This window comes from Nicotiana attenuata, chromosome 7 (assembly GCF_001879085.1).
Source record: "Nicotiana attenuata strain UT chromosome 7, NIATTr2, whole genome shotgun sequence".
Taxonomy (NCBI): Eukaryota; Viridiplantae; Streptophyta; class Magnoliopsida; order Solanales; family Solanaceae; genus Nicotiana; species Nicotiana attenuata.
The window spans coordinates 62,382,466-62,397,094 of NC_031995.1; the positions used below are offsets into that span (position 1 = coordinate 62,382,466).

At 37.2% G+C, this 14,629-nt stretch overlaps 2 protein-coding genes across 2 annotated transcripts; one reads left to right on the forward strand and one right to left on the reverse strand.

Moving 5' to 3' along the window:
* On the reverse strand, positions 8,661–9,671 carry LOC109230100. The gene is made up of 2 exons (XM_019395628.1): positions 9,439–9,671; positions 8,661–9,309 (listed from the first exon to the last, which is right to left on the reverse strand). The coding sequence occupies exons 1-2, from the start codon at positions 9,669–9,671 to the stop codon at positions 8,661–8,663; spliced, it is 882 nt and encodes a 293-aa protein (XP_019251173.1).
* Positions 11,833–14,629, forward strand: LOC109229208 (clathrin light chain 2-like). The gene is made up of 3 exons (XM_019394561.1): positions 11,833–12,193; positions 13,233–13,386; positions 14,021–14,629. Exons 1-3 carry the CDS (start codon positions 11,949–11,951, stop codon positions 14,366–14,368), a joined length of 747 nt encoding a protein of 248 aa, XP_019250106.1. The 5' UTR covers positions 11,833–11,948; the 3' UTR covers positions 14,369–14,629.

Consider the following 14,629-nt stretch of genomic DNA (forward strand, 5'->3'; position numbering starts at 1 on the left):
GTGGCGACGAATGAAGAAAGACATAGTTGAATATGTGGCTAGATGCTTGAATTGCCAACAGGTTAAGTATGAGCACCAGAGGCCAGGTGGCCTACTTCAGTAGATGCCTATACCTGAGTAGAAATGGGAGCGCATTACTATGGACTTTGTAGTTGGGTTGCCGCAGACCTTGCGGAAGTTTCATGTAGTTTGGGTCATTGTCGATAGGCTGACCAAGTCGGCACAATTCATTCCAGTTGTGGATACCTATACTTCAGAGAGGTTGGCCCAGATTTATATTCGAGAGATAGTTCGATTGCATGATGTGCCTATTTCCATCATATCATATAGAGGCCCTCAGTTCATTTCCCATTTTTGGAGAGCTGTACAGAGTGAGTTGGGTACCCACGTAGAGCTCAGCACAGCATTTAACCCACAGACAGACGGGGAGTTGGAGTGGACAGTTCAGATTCTAGAGGACATTCTTAGAGCATGTGTGATTGTTTTTGGAGGGTAGTGGGATCAGTTCTTGCCTTTGGCCGAGTTTGCTTACAACAACAATTATCAGTCCAGCATCGAGATGGCTCCATTTGAGGATTTATATGGTCGGCGATGTCGTTCTCCTATCAGGTGCTTTAAGCCTGGTGAGGCTAAGTTATACGGTACAGATTTGGTGAAAGATGCCTTGGAAAAGGTAAAGTTGATCCAGGAGCGACTTCGCGCAGCACAGACCAGACAGAAGAGTTATGCGGATCAGAAGGCGCGGGATGTATCATTCATGGTTGGCGAGGAGGTTCTCTTGAATGTCTCACCGATGAAGGGTATTATGAGATTCGGAAAGAAAGGCAAGTTGAGCCCCAGGTTCATAGGCCCATTTGAGGTGTTGAGGCGAGTTGGGGAGGTTTCTCATGAGCTTGCTTCCCCCCCCCCCCAGCCTATCGGGAGTTCATCCGGTTTTTCACGTGTCTATGCTCCGGAGGTACCACGCTGACTTGTCACATGTGTTAGACTTTAGCACTATTCAGCTAAATGAGAGCTTGGGTTATGAGGATGAGCCAATTGCTATTGTTGATAGACAGGATCACCAGTTGAGATCCAGGAGGATTTCCACGATAAAGGTTCAGTGGAGGGGCCAACCAGTCGAGAAGGCGACCTAGGAGTCCGAGGAGGACATGTGGAGCAGATATCCACACTTATTTAGCACTTCAGGTATGAATCTAAACCCGTTCGAGGACAAATGTTTGTTTAAGAGGTGGAGAATGTAATGACCTGACTGGTCATCTTACTTTCTAGAACCCCGTTCCCCTAAATAAGACTTCCCGTACTTGCTTTTACTGATTTATGACTTGCGGGGATGGTTGGTTCGGGATTTGGAAGAGTTTGGGCTGAAATCAGAACACTTGGTTCCTTAAGGTTGGCTTAAAATGCCAAGTTTGACTTTGGTCAACATTTTGAGTTAACGACCTGGGAATCGGGATTTGAAGGTTCCAACAGGTTCATATGATGATTTCGGACTTAGGCGTATGTCCTGATCGGGTTTTGGATGACCCGGGAGTGTTTTGGCGCCTAATAGTGAAAGTTGATTCTTAAAGGGTTTTGAAGTTCTTTAAATTTGGTTTGGAGCGGGTTTTTATGATATCGAGGTCCGAATGGAATTCCGAGATTGGGAATAGCTCCATAATGTCATTTAAGACTTGCACGCAAAATTTGGTATCATTCCAAGTAGTATATGTACGTTTCGGCACATTGGAAGTAGATTGAGGAACTTGAAGTTCATAAGTTTGATTCAATTGGTTTTAGGGTGTGATTCTTAGTTTTAATGTTATTTGGGGCGTTCCGAGGGTTCGAGCGAGTCCGTTTTACGATTCTAAACTTGTCGATATATTCAGGCGGGGCCCCATGGGCCCCGAGCATCAATCGGAAAAGGCTCGAGTTAAGTTGAAAATTTGAGAAGGAGCTGAAGCTCCAGCTGCTGTCATAACCGCACCTGCGATTGGCCAGCCGTAGGTGCAAGCCCGCAGATTTGAAGTATCGCAGATACGGCCCAAGGAGGGGAGCCCAAGTTCCGTAGATGCGGCTCCTCTCCCGCAGAAGCGGAACCGCAGGAGCGGTCATCAGTCCGCAGATGCGACCCCAGCTGGCCCGGCCCATTTCCGTGGAAGCGGACAATAGTCCGCAGAAGCGAGACCGAATGCGGTCAACACACCACAGATGCGAAAATCGCTGAAGGTAGTGGCCTTCATTTAATACGGGAGTTTGTCATTTTTGACTCATTTCACTCCACTTGGGCGATTTGAGAGCATCAAAGGGGGAGATTTCAATCTAGCTTTGTGAGGTAAGTAATTTTTACTTAATTTGAGTTTAATACATGGTTTATGGGTAGACTACAACATGTCAATTAGTGAAAATTATGGGTTTAGAGTAAAACCTAGAGTTTTGCTAAAATGAGATGTGACCACGAAATTCGTTATGGAATATAGTAGAAATCATATATTCTTGATCCTAAGGTTATGGGTAACAACTTTCTTCGAAAATTTCCCGGATCCGGGCATGTGGGCCTGGGGATGAATTTTAGGAATTTAGGGTTGGAAATTACTTTAATAGTTAGAATATAAACTCTTGAACGTATATTGACTAGTTCTTACCCCATTTGAATAGTTTTGGATCGTTAGGCTCCAATTTGAGGGTTTGAGAGCATTCTTGAGTTTGGAAGTAAGCTTTGGGGCAAGGTAAGTCTCTTTTCTAACCTTGTAATAGGGAATTAACCCCATAGGTGAATTAAATAAATGTATGTACCTATATGTGGGGGCTACGTACGTACTGGTGACGAGAGTCCGTACGTAGCTACTATTATGCTAATTGTCCGGGTAGTTTAGGACTCGTATCATGCTAGACTTGCAATGCTTGCGTCCTTACTTGTTACTATAATTACTTAAGTCATGCTGAAAATTGGTAAAACAAATATAGACGGCGATATTCACTTACTTAAGAATTTGTATGAATTACTTGACTGAAAATGGGCAATGTGTGCTTTCTTGAAAATAAATTGTTATTTGTGGATCGGGTCGAGCGCCTCGATAGTAAATAGATGCATCTATGGTTCGCGCCATTCGTCCCTATGTATTGCACAATTTAATAAATAATATTGGACCAGGCCGTACGACCTCGGCATAATTTGCAGATGTTATTTATTTGGAACTTCCCGTGATTTATATTGCTTAAATGCTTTGAAATGTAATTTATTACATGATCTGATTGAAATTGACATGTTATTTATGAAAGAATATCTTACCTCTCCCTGTTCTTAAACTGTCATTATTATTCATACTTAGCGTAACACTTAAATTATATTATTATTTGCCCTAGTAAGTGTCGAGTCGACCCCTCGTCACTACTTCTTCGAGGTTAGATTGGATACTTACTGGGTACATATTGTTTATGTACTCATACTACACTTCTGTACTTAATTGTACAGGATCTGAGGCAGGTGCATCTAGCTACCCGTCCGGCGCGCATTCCTGATTCTTGATCGAGATTTCACGGTGAGCTGCCCCCTTCTGAGCCATTCAGCAGCATGCCAGAGTCTCTCCTTTTGTTATCACTGTCTATTCTATTTCAGACAGTAGGATAGTTATATGTTTTGTACATACTACTAGTTGCCTTCGTACTTCCGACACTAGATCCTGGCACCCACATTAGTAGGCTATTATTTTTGTGTTGTATTCCTAAAATTATGATTTCCTTTAGTCATTCCCGTTCCAGTTGCTTTATACATTCGTTATTTATCAACTGTTTTAAATTTAAGTTAAGTAAATATTGGGATTGTTTAATAAAATAAGTGAGAACTCACTAGTTGATTTGTGTTGGCTTGCTTAACAACAGTGTTGGGCGCCATGACGACCTATAATGGAATTTGGGTAGTGACATTAAATGTGTGCCTTAGACTTTAAATCTTTGTCATTTAGTTATGAATTTATTAATAATATATTAGGTTTCTTCAATATTTACCTATTGAAATACACCTATCTTTTGAGATTTTAAATTAAATAATTTTCTTATTTTTTAAATTAACATTAGAAAAAAAACTAATTGATATTTGGATAATTTTTATCTATAACGGCCAAAAATATTTAAACGTAAAATACTATTATAGGTGTATAACATTAATTTATTATAAAAGCCAAAATATATCGGAACAAACGAGAACGTTATAAAGAGGTTTGACTGTAACGTGATAAACAATCCTTGTAAGTAGATAATATTATCGGTGTTATAAAATAAAGACTGTAAAGTAAAGACAAGTATAGAGAGAAACTGATATATTATTCGAATTCAAACTGATGTACATAATAAACTAAAATCTTTTCTATTTATAGAAGAAAGGAAGCTGCTGTGTAAGTTGCTACTGCAAGCTGCTGTGTAAGCTGCTACTATACCAGATATGGATAATCTTCTACTGAGAGTAATGTTTATCCATAACGGAGTACTGAAAGGATAAGCTCATTGTACCAGGTATAGATAATCTTCCACTGGGGGTAATGTTTATCATAACGGAGTACTGAAAGGATAACCTCATTGTACCCGGTATGGATAATCTTCTACCGGGGATAATGTTTATCCATAATGGAATATCGAAAGGATAAGCTTATTATACCTGGTATGGATAATCTTCTACCGGAGGTAATGTTTATCCATAACCGGGTACTGAAGTGATAAGCTTCTTCAGGAGGCTTATTTCCAATAGAGTACTAAATAGATAAACATATTTACGGCGGAGTCCCATATGGATAAGCTTCTTCAGGAAGCTTATTTACAACGGAGTACTAAATGAACATCTATAATATAATATATTTATAACACTCCCCCTTGGATGTTCATTAAAAGATAATATGCCTCATTAAAACTTTAACACGTGGGAAAAAAATTCTAGTGAAGGAAAAAGAGTACACGTATTTAGTAATACGCATTGCTAGGTGCCTCATTAAAAACCTTATAAGGAAAACCCCATGGAAAAAACCTTAGTAAGGAAAAAAGAGTGCATCGCGTATTTTACTCCCCCTGATGAAAACCTTGTTTCAAATATTTTAGTCTCCGCATTCCAATCTTGTATACTATCTTCTCAAAAGTTGAAGTTGGCAAAGATTTAGTGAATATATCTGCTGGATTATCACTTGAACGGATTTCTCGCACATTAATGTCACCATTTTTCTGAAGGTCGTGTGTGTAGAATAATTTTGGTAAAATGTGCTTCGTTCTATCTCCTTTTATAAATTCTCCCTTCAATTGGGCTATGCATGCAACATTGTCTTCGTATAAAATTGTGGGTCTTTTCTCACATTCCAAACTACATTTTTCTCGAATAAAATGAATTATTGATCTCAACCATACGCATTCCCTACTTGCTTCATGAATAGCTATTATCTCAGCATGATTTGAAGAAGTAGCAACAATGGATTACTTTGTGGAGCGCCATGATATGACAGTACCTCCATATGTAAACACGTAACCGGTTTGCGATCGAGCTTTATGGGAATCGGATAAATAGCCTGCATCTGCATAACCAATAAGATCTTCACTATCTTTGTTAGCATAAAACAAACCCGTATCAAGAGTTCCCTTTAAATATCGCAATATATGCTTAATCCCGTTCCAATGTCTTCGTGTAGGAGAAGAACTATATCTTGCTAGTAAATTAACAGAAAATGCTATGTCAGGCCTTGTAGCATTAGCAAGATACATTATTGCACCAATTGCACTGAGATGGGGTACTTTGGGACCAAGGAGTTCCTCATCCTCTTCTGGAGGTCGGAACAAATCCTTATTCACTTCAAGTGATCGAACAACCATTGGTGTACTCAATGGGTGCGCTTTGTCCATGTAAAAGCGTTTTAAGATCCTTTCAGTATATGCAGATTGATGGATAAAGATCCCGTTTGCTAAATGTTCAATTTGCAAACCAAGACAAAGTTTTGTCTTTCCAAGATCTTTCATCTCAAATTCTTTCTTAAGATATTCAATTGCCTTTTGGAGCTCTTCTGGAGTTCCAACAAGATTTATGTCATCAACATAAACAGCAAGTATAACAAATTCTGATATTATTTTCTTTATAAAAATACATGGACAAATAACATCATTTATGTAACCTTCTTTCAGCAAATATTCACTAAGGCGATTATACCACATGCGCCCAGATTGCTTTAAACTGTACAAAGATCTTGGTAATCTAATTGAATACATTTTCTGAGATTTTGAATTCGCTTCAGGCATATTAAATCCTTCAGGGATTTTCATATAAATTTCATTATCAAGTGAACCGTACAGATAAGTTGTAACTACATCCATTCGATGTATTTCAAGCTTTTCATGTAGTGCTAAACTGATGAGATATCGAAATGTTATGGAATCCATAACAGGTGAATATATTTCATCAAAATCGACTCCATGTCGTTGTGAGAATCCTTGTGCAACAAGGCGAACTTTGTATCTTTCAACTTCATTTTTATCATTCCTTTTTCGCACAAAAACCCATTTACGACCAACTGGTTTTATACCAGCAGGTGTTTGGACTACTGGTCCAAAGACCTCTCTTTTAGCAAGTGACTTCAATTCCGATTGAATTGCCTCTTGCCATTTTGGCCAATCAGATCTTTGTTGACATTCTTCGGCAGATCGAGGTTCAAGATCCTCACTATCTTGCATAATATTAAGTGCAACATTATATGCAAAAATATTATCCACCACTATTTCAGATCGATTTAAATTAATCCCATCACCGGTCGAACTTAATAAAAGTTCTTCACTCACATGAGCTTCGGGTTCATTGTTTTCTTCAGGAATCTCAAAATTAATCAGATCTTGGGTCTCTTCAGGAGATCCCTTCATAGTATCGTTTTGATCATTTGTCGATTTTCTTTTTCGAAGATTTCGACCTTAGAACCCAAAGGCCTACCACGCTTCAGGCGTGCTTTAGGTTCACTAGCTCTCATGCTAGTAAATGGTCCTACTGGGGCATCAATTCGGATAGGCACATTGGGATATGTGACTTAGTTATCCTTTTCAAATCAGTAAAGCGTCTGGCATTTGATTTGCTATATTCTGTAAATGGATGATCTTCTGGACCTCCTGATTACATATAGGGGTACGTGGATCAAAGTGAGATAATGATGAAACTTTCCACACAATTTCTCTTTTGATTTCCTTTTTCTCTCCCCCTAATTGTGGGAAATTTGTTTCATCAAACCGACAATCTGCAAATCGAGCAGTAAATAAATCTCCTGTCAATGGTTCAAGATAGCGAATAATAAAAGGTGATTCAAACCCAACATACATTCCTATCCTTCTCTGTGGTCCTATCTTACTGTGTTGTGGTGGTGCTATACAGCACATCCGATTATTCGTAGATGGGTAATACTTCGTTCATGACCAAAAACTAATTGTGACGGAGAATATTTATTATAATGTGTCGGTCTTTGACGGATAAGTGATGTTGCATGCAAGATAGCATGGCCCCAAACAGTAGTGGGCAATTTTGTTTTCATAAGTAGTGGTCTTGCTATCAATTGCAGGCGTTTAATAAATGACTCTGCAAGGCCATTTTGAGTATGAACATAAGTTACAGGATGTTCAAACTTTATCCCAACTGACAGACAATAATCATCAAAAGCTTGAGATGAGAATTCTCCAGCATTATCAAGGCAAATAGACTTTATAGGATATCTGGGAATTGTGACCTTAATCGAATTATTTGGGCTAATAGCTTTGCAAACGCCAGGTTGCGAGATGATAGTAGGCACACATGAGACCATCTTAAAGATGTATCTATTAGGACCATAAAATATCTAAACAACTCACTTGGTGGGTGAATAGGTCCACATATATCCCCATGTATACGCTCTAAAAAGGTAGGGGATTCAATGCCAACCTTCATTGGTGATGGTCTAGTGATCATTTTGCCTTGATAACAAGCATCACAAGAAAATTCATCATTTGTAAGAATCTTTAGGTCCTTTAATGGATGCCCACTCGAATTTTCAGTAATTCATCTCATCATTATTGATCCAGGATGGCCCAAACGTCCATGCCAAAGCACAAAAGTATTTGAATCCGTAAACTTCTGGTTTACGATAGAGTGTGCTTCAATTGTACTAATTTTTGAATAGTATAAGCCAGAAGATAAAGTAGGTAACTTTTCTACAATGCATTTCTGGCCAGAAATATTCTTTGTAATACAAAGATATTCCACGTTCATTTCATCTATTGTCTCAACATGATACCCATTTTGTCGGATATCTATAAAACTCAACAAGTTTCTTCGGGACTTGGAGGAGAACAATGCATTGTCTATAATAAGTTTTGTTCCCTTAGATAGAAATATAATGGCTCTTCCGGAGCCTTCAATCAAACTTATATTATCAGAAATTGTTGAAACATTTGCTTTTTCCTTATGCAAATAAGAAAAGTATTTCTGATCCTTGAATATGGCATGAGTTGTTCCACTATCAATAACACAAATATCTTCATGATTTGTCTTTGATCCAAACATAATTTGAGGATTATCCATATTCCAAAATGACATAAATAAAATATATTATAGTAAACATCATTATCAAAGCATAATTTTTATTTATGTACAAAAATTACATAACCATACTATCTATTACAAACAACAAAAATTTAAATATTTACATTTCTACAGATTCACCACCGATTACATGACTTGTTTCTCCTTTTGGGAGTACAAAGTAATCAGCTACTTCCAAATGCATGAAGTCAAAATTATCTTCAGAAATAAAATTTGCTTCAGCATTTTTCTCTGTCTTCTTCAGGGAGGCTTGATAAAGCTGAACTAGGTGCTTTGGCGTACGGCAGGTACATGGCCAGTGCCCTTTTCCTCCACATCTATAGCATGCATTTTCTGCATTTGGTGCCTGCACCGCTTCATGCTTTTGTTCCTTCCTTTTCCACTGCTGGTGGCGAGGAGGGTTCTTTGATGCATTATTATTACCATGATCAGAGTTTCTTCCCCGACCACGGCCATGACCACGACTGGGGCCACAACCTCTTCCACATCTAGCTTGGTGGAAGTTCATCTCATTCACTTCAGGGAATGGACAAGAACCAGTAGGTCGGCTTTCATGGTTTTTCATTAATAGCCCATTATGTTGCTCGGCTATAAGAAGATGTGAGATAAGTTCAGAATACTTTTTAAATCCCATCTCTCGATATTGCTGCTGCAGGAGCATATTCGAGGCATGAAAAATGGTGAAAGTTTTCTCCAGCATATCATGATCAGTAATATTATCACCACATAATTTCACTTGGGAAATAATTCTGAACATAGCAGAATTATATTCACTTATAGATTTAAAATCTTGTAGCCTTAGATGAGTCCAATCATAACATGCCTATGGAAGAACGACCATCTTTAGGTGGTCATATCTATCTTTCAAATTATTTCACAATATGACTGGATCTTTAATAGTGAGATATTCTATTTTCAGGCCCTTATCAAGGTGATGGCGTAGGAATATCATTGCTTTGGCACGGTCTTGGTTTGATGCCTGATTTTTATCCTTGATGGTGTCTGCCAGACCCATCGCATCAAGATGAATTTCAGCATCAAGCACCCAAGACATGTAGCTTTTGCCCAATATATCCAGGGCTACAAATTCAAGTTTAGAAAGATTTGACATTATATAGAAAAAGAAAGTTCGTACCTCAGATACTTTCAAAGTATTTGCTCGAGATGGCAGAGTCTCGTGCTGATAACGTGTTATAAAATAAATACTGTAAAGTAAAGACAAGTAGAGAGAGAAACTGATATATTATTCGAATTCAAACTGATGTACATAATGAACTGAAATCTCTTCTATTTATAGAAGAAAGGAAGCTGCTGTGTAAGCTGCTACTGTAAGCTGCTACTATAACAGATATGGATAATCTTCTACTGAGAGTAATGTTTATCCATAACGGAGTACTGAAAGGATAAGCTCATTGTACCAGGTATAGATAATCTTTCACTGGGGGTAATGTTTATCCATAACCGGATACCGAAGTGATAAGCTTCTTCAGGAGGCTTATTTTCAATAGAGTACTAAATAAATAAACATATTTACGGCGGAGTCCCATATGGATAAGCTTCTTCAGGAAGCGTATTTATAACGGAGTACTAAATAAACATCCATTTTATAATATATTTATAACAAATCGAATATTTAAATTTGGTAATTAATTACTGTCAGCATACTGAATGCGTGCTTGACGAGGGAAAATGTTTTTTCTTTTCCTTTACGAGGATACCAACACGCCAAGAGACCCAAATTAAATGATTCCTTTCTTTGAGTCATTAACCTAACTTATCCTGTAAGTTTTTCTGTTTTGTCCTTTTAATGCCCTTTAAATCTGATATAAATTTAATAATATAGTAAGATATCTCACTTAATATAATACATTTCTTCTATATTCAGTTTGCTACTCGAGCGATGTATTGTATCAAGGGGTAGGGGTTATTATTAAACCTCAATTCAAATTTTAAATATGTTTAAATTTAAAATATCTGTTATTTTCATTCTTAATAGATAAAAGGTAAAATAAATACTGGAATCCTTATCTGCATTTCCCACACCTAAGTCAGAGCTAGTTGATTAAAAAAAACATATATTTGGGATAGAATAGAAACAGCCTAAGTTTATAGAAGAAATTTGTCACAAACATTTCAAGCACAAGTTTAATCCAAATGGTTTTCTTAAGAAATTATACAAATTTTTATTTCAGAAATTAAACCAAAAGTAGATCCAAACGCCACCTTAAGTCTTTAACAATTGAAGTGTATCCGTGATGTGATTTTAATAACAGAATGCATTTAGCAGCCAACCTAGTTAAAGTCAATTGCGCAGCTAATAAGCTACTACGTAATAGGAGCTGTAGAATATTTGCTAATAGCAGCCAACCATGCTTAATGCTTAATTAAAATGAAAAATTAATCACCTCATACGTCATACCTCTTGTCAGTGATTCTATTTGGCACTATGTTAATTAGAAATCTACGTGGCACTGTTTATCTTTTTCACTAGGCCCACCTTATTCCCCTACATCGATCCTAGCTACACCATCCGTACAACTTTTATCGCATTCTCCTTTTATTATTTTGAAAAATGTTTTATTCATTACATTTTCATTCATATTCAATACTAACGTTCAAATTCAAAATTTTAAAATTGTATTCTATTAATTTAATATTTCTTTGTTCAGCTAATTTTTTGTAACTATTTTATATTTTCTTCCTTTTATCATGGATACACTTTTTCCATGTAAAAGATGATAGATTTGACATATTAGAGTCAAAACGGTTGATTTTCTTTCTCAATCAGAATTTCTTTTTAAAATATGTAAATAAAACTACACAAAAGTTGTATTTCCTCCGTCACATTTATGAGACACTTTATTCCTTTTAGTCTGCTAAAAAAGAATGATATATTTTATATTTAGTAGTAATTTCACGTTAAATTTTATGTTTTACCTTTTAATATAATGATTTATAGCTGTAAAATCACTATTAGTATTTTAGACCACAAATTTTAAAAAAAATCTTTCTCTTTTAAACTTAGTTCAAAGTTAAAACACTCTCATTAAAATTTAGAATGGGAGGAGTAGAATTTTTATTTTCTGTATAATTAGACAAATATTAAGAGTATTTGAAAAGAAATTATAACATAATTTGACGTTGCAATGGGTAAACAAGTAATAAAATAGTATAAATTAAATTTAACATTTTAAACTCGTTTTACAATTCCAAAAGTCAAGGTCTTCTCAAAAGTTGGAACGTATTGTAATGCATGAAAGTGCGATATAGCAGATTACTACCCCTGAATGCTTACAACGGTTGATTTCATCTGACTTGTTAGGAGAAAACGAACAAGCGCACACAACTGAAACTGCGGGAAGGGACCAAAAAGGAAGAGTCATCAGACATGTCATCACAGTCAGCACAGGACTCCGCCGCTGACGGCGGCGCTGCGGTGACTCCGCCGTTGGACGACGACGGCTACGAGGTGGTCAAGGGTGCAGGTGAAGACTCGGGGGACCATTATTTTGGTTCGCAGCCCATGATGTCTGATGAAGCTGATCAGTCGTCCACCGGAGAAAATGGACCGATTCTCCCTCCGCCGGAACGTATGGTGGCGGAAGAGGGGTTTGCCCTCAGAGAGTGGCGCCGGTGAGCAAAAATTGTCTGCATGCAACAAAATATATATGTAATTAGTATAGTATGATTTAATTGATTCTATTCGTATAACATGATTTCTTACTTCGGCGGTTACTCCAAGAAATTTATTCACTAAATATGTTTTTAGTTTGAGTTAGACTTATTATAACACTAGTACTTCCCTTAGCTTGAGCAATTAGTTAGGGTCCTTGGGGATAGTGGGTTGGAATTGATGTTGTCAACTCCTAACATAAATTCGTTGAAGAAGAAAATTCTGCTAATACTTTTTGGAGGCCTTTGATACTGTAATAAATGAAAAGTTGATTACATTTTAGAAGGATCCAAGACTTTAAGTTAGGGGGTGCGGAGTACCAGCTACTTGATTAATAGGTTCGAGCTTAGTATAGGTATGTGTTCTTTTGGACAGACCTAGCTTATAAATTATGAGTTCACGTGAACCCAGTAGCTTTTCTCCAACTCTCTATAAGTATTAAGATATCCATTGAATATCTATAAATATTTGATTGTGAATCTAATTATTATTGTATATTAACTTGAGGTCGCGGTAGGAACCCGTAAACTTCAAATCCTTCGCCTATGACATTAGTCCATGGTGGTAGTTGAATTGAGTTTACCTTTTAAAGCCTAAAGGAAAATTTGCAATTCTCTCTATCCTTTGAAATGCTTTGAAGCTGATACATAGTAGAATATCTAGTAATTCATTGTTAATATGATGTCTGCTTACAGCATGAAGCTTCTTTACTCATGTGTCAACGTGCTCCCTTTTCTTGATAACATTCTGTGTAGATTGTGTTTATCGTGCAGCTTCACATAGATTTCTATAGTTGAGAATATCTCAGCGTACACTTATGATCCCTTTTTTTCATGTTTAGCTTATATCTTATGATGCTTTCAGATCACGTTTGTGCGATGATTGCAGCTTCATTCACGTCCTTTCTCAGTCCTTATGTTGTATATTTGAGATGAAATCATATGTTTACGTTTATGGACCTCCTTAAGTGAGAGGTATGATATTTGTTTCATTTTCCAGATTGAATGCAATACGGCTTGAGGAGAAGGAGAAAAGGGAGAAAGAAATTGTAAGGGAAATAATTGAAGAAGCAGAGGAATACAAAGCAGAGTACTATAGGAAATGGAAACTTAGATGTGAAAACAACATAGCTGCTAACCGGGAGAAGGAGAAGGTGAGACCTAGAGCTACAAAAATTATAAGTTTTCCTAACACATTTTGCTTAGGTTTGTTAACTTGTTTTGGTATAAGTTTTCTGTTCTTGGTGTTTGTTTTGCTAAGTAGTGGCTTTAGTTGGAAGAAAAACTATCACTGGTCTAGCGTATTGTGCATCTAGTTACCTTCTCTTCCTAATTGTTTGCTTTCAACTCCTACTGAAGAGTATATGAGCATAGAGAAGGGAGGATTAACCTAGTAAAGTACTATCCAATTTTTAATCGCCGTACCTCCTACTGAACAAGGGCAGGCACATTGAAATAGCAGCTTCTATGTTTATCTGTTTACACTTCACATGATTTGCGTTAGGTTTAAATTAAATTTTGAAAGTGGATAGTTACCAGTTTTACCATTTGGAAAATTTCCCACCTTTGATCAAAATATGCTGAATGTGCTTGTGAACGTTGGTACAAATAATCTAGACTGAGTAGTTGCGCTTTAGATGAGTTTTATTTCCTATAACAGAACTAATATCTTTGGTCATATGATTGTTAAATCTCTAAAAGTAGTTCCCCAGTACAACAAGTTTCTCCATAGTAAATCGACGTATTGCAGTTCATGTGTCATCTTTTCTTGTTCTTTTCTTTCCCCAGTTATTCCTGGCAAACCAAGAGAAGTTCCATGCTGAAGCTAATAAGACTTATTGGAGGGCAATTGGAGAGCTTATCCCAAAGGAGATCCCGACGATAGAAAAGAAGGGAAAGAAGGATAAGGAGAAGACGCCATCCATCGTTGTCATCCAAGGACCCAAGCCTGGGAAGCCAACTGAGCTCTCTAGAATGCGTCAAATACTGGTGAAACTCAAACACAACCCACCTGCACATATGACGCCTTCACCAAAACCATCTTTAGAACCCGGAAAAGATGCAAAGACAGGAGCGAAAACTCCTGCTGCCTCTGCCTCTACCTCTGCAAGGCCTCAAGCTACTGCTGCACCTTGAAGTGGACGATACAATTGCTGCTGTCTTTATCTTGTAAAGTCGTCCCTACATAAACTTATATATTATGAGTTTGAGAGTAACTCGTATCAGGAAGTGTTTACCTTTGTTTCTAGTTGTAGGAGCTAATATGTGCATAAAGGAGAGAGTCTGTAATTTTATACTTTGATCTGTAATTTGGAGTTGCACAGTAGTTCATTCTGTTGGATTTTCTTCTAGATCTGTAGTCTATTGAACGTGACCAACTACGGCACCTAGAAACCA

Excerpts from the sequence above, each read along its gene's own strand:
- LOC109230100 (XM_019395628.1), bottom strand. The coding sequence starts at position 9,671 with ATGTCAAATCTTTCTAAACTTGAATTTGTAGCCCTGGATATATTGGGC. Across the intron at positions 9,310-9,438 it reads ATTAAAGATCCAGTCATATT|AATTATTTCCCAAGTGAAAT; the intron begins GTGAAATAATTT and ends TGCTATGTTCAG.
- LOC109229208 (XM_019394561.1), top strand. The coding sequence starts at position 11,949 with ATGTCATCACAGTCAGCACAGGACTCCGCCGCTGACGGCGGCGCTGCG. Across the intron at positions 12,194-13,232 it reads GCCCTCAGAGAGTGGCGCCG|ATTGAATGCAATACGGCTTG; the intron begins GTGAGCAAAAAT and ends TTCATTTTCCAG. Across the intron at positions 13,387-14,020 it reads CTAACCGGGAGAAGGAGAAG|TTATTCCTGGCAAACCAAGA; the intron begins GTGAGACCTAGA and ends TTCTTTCCCCAG.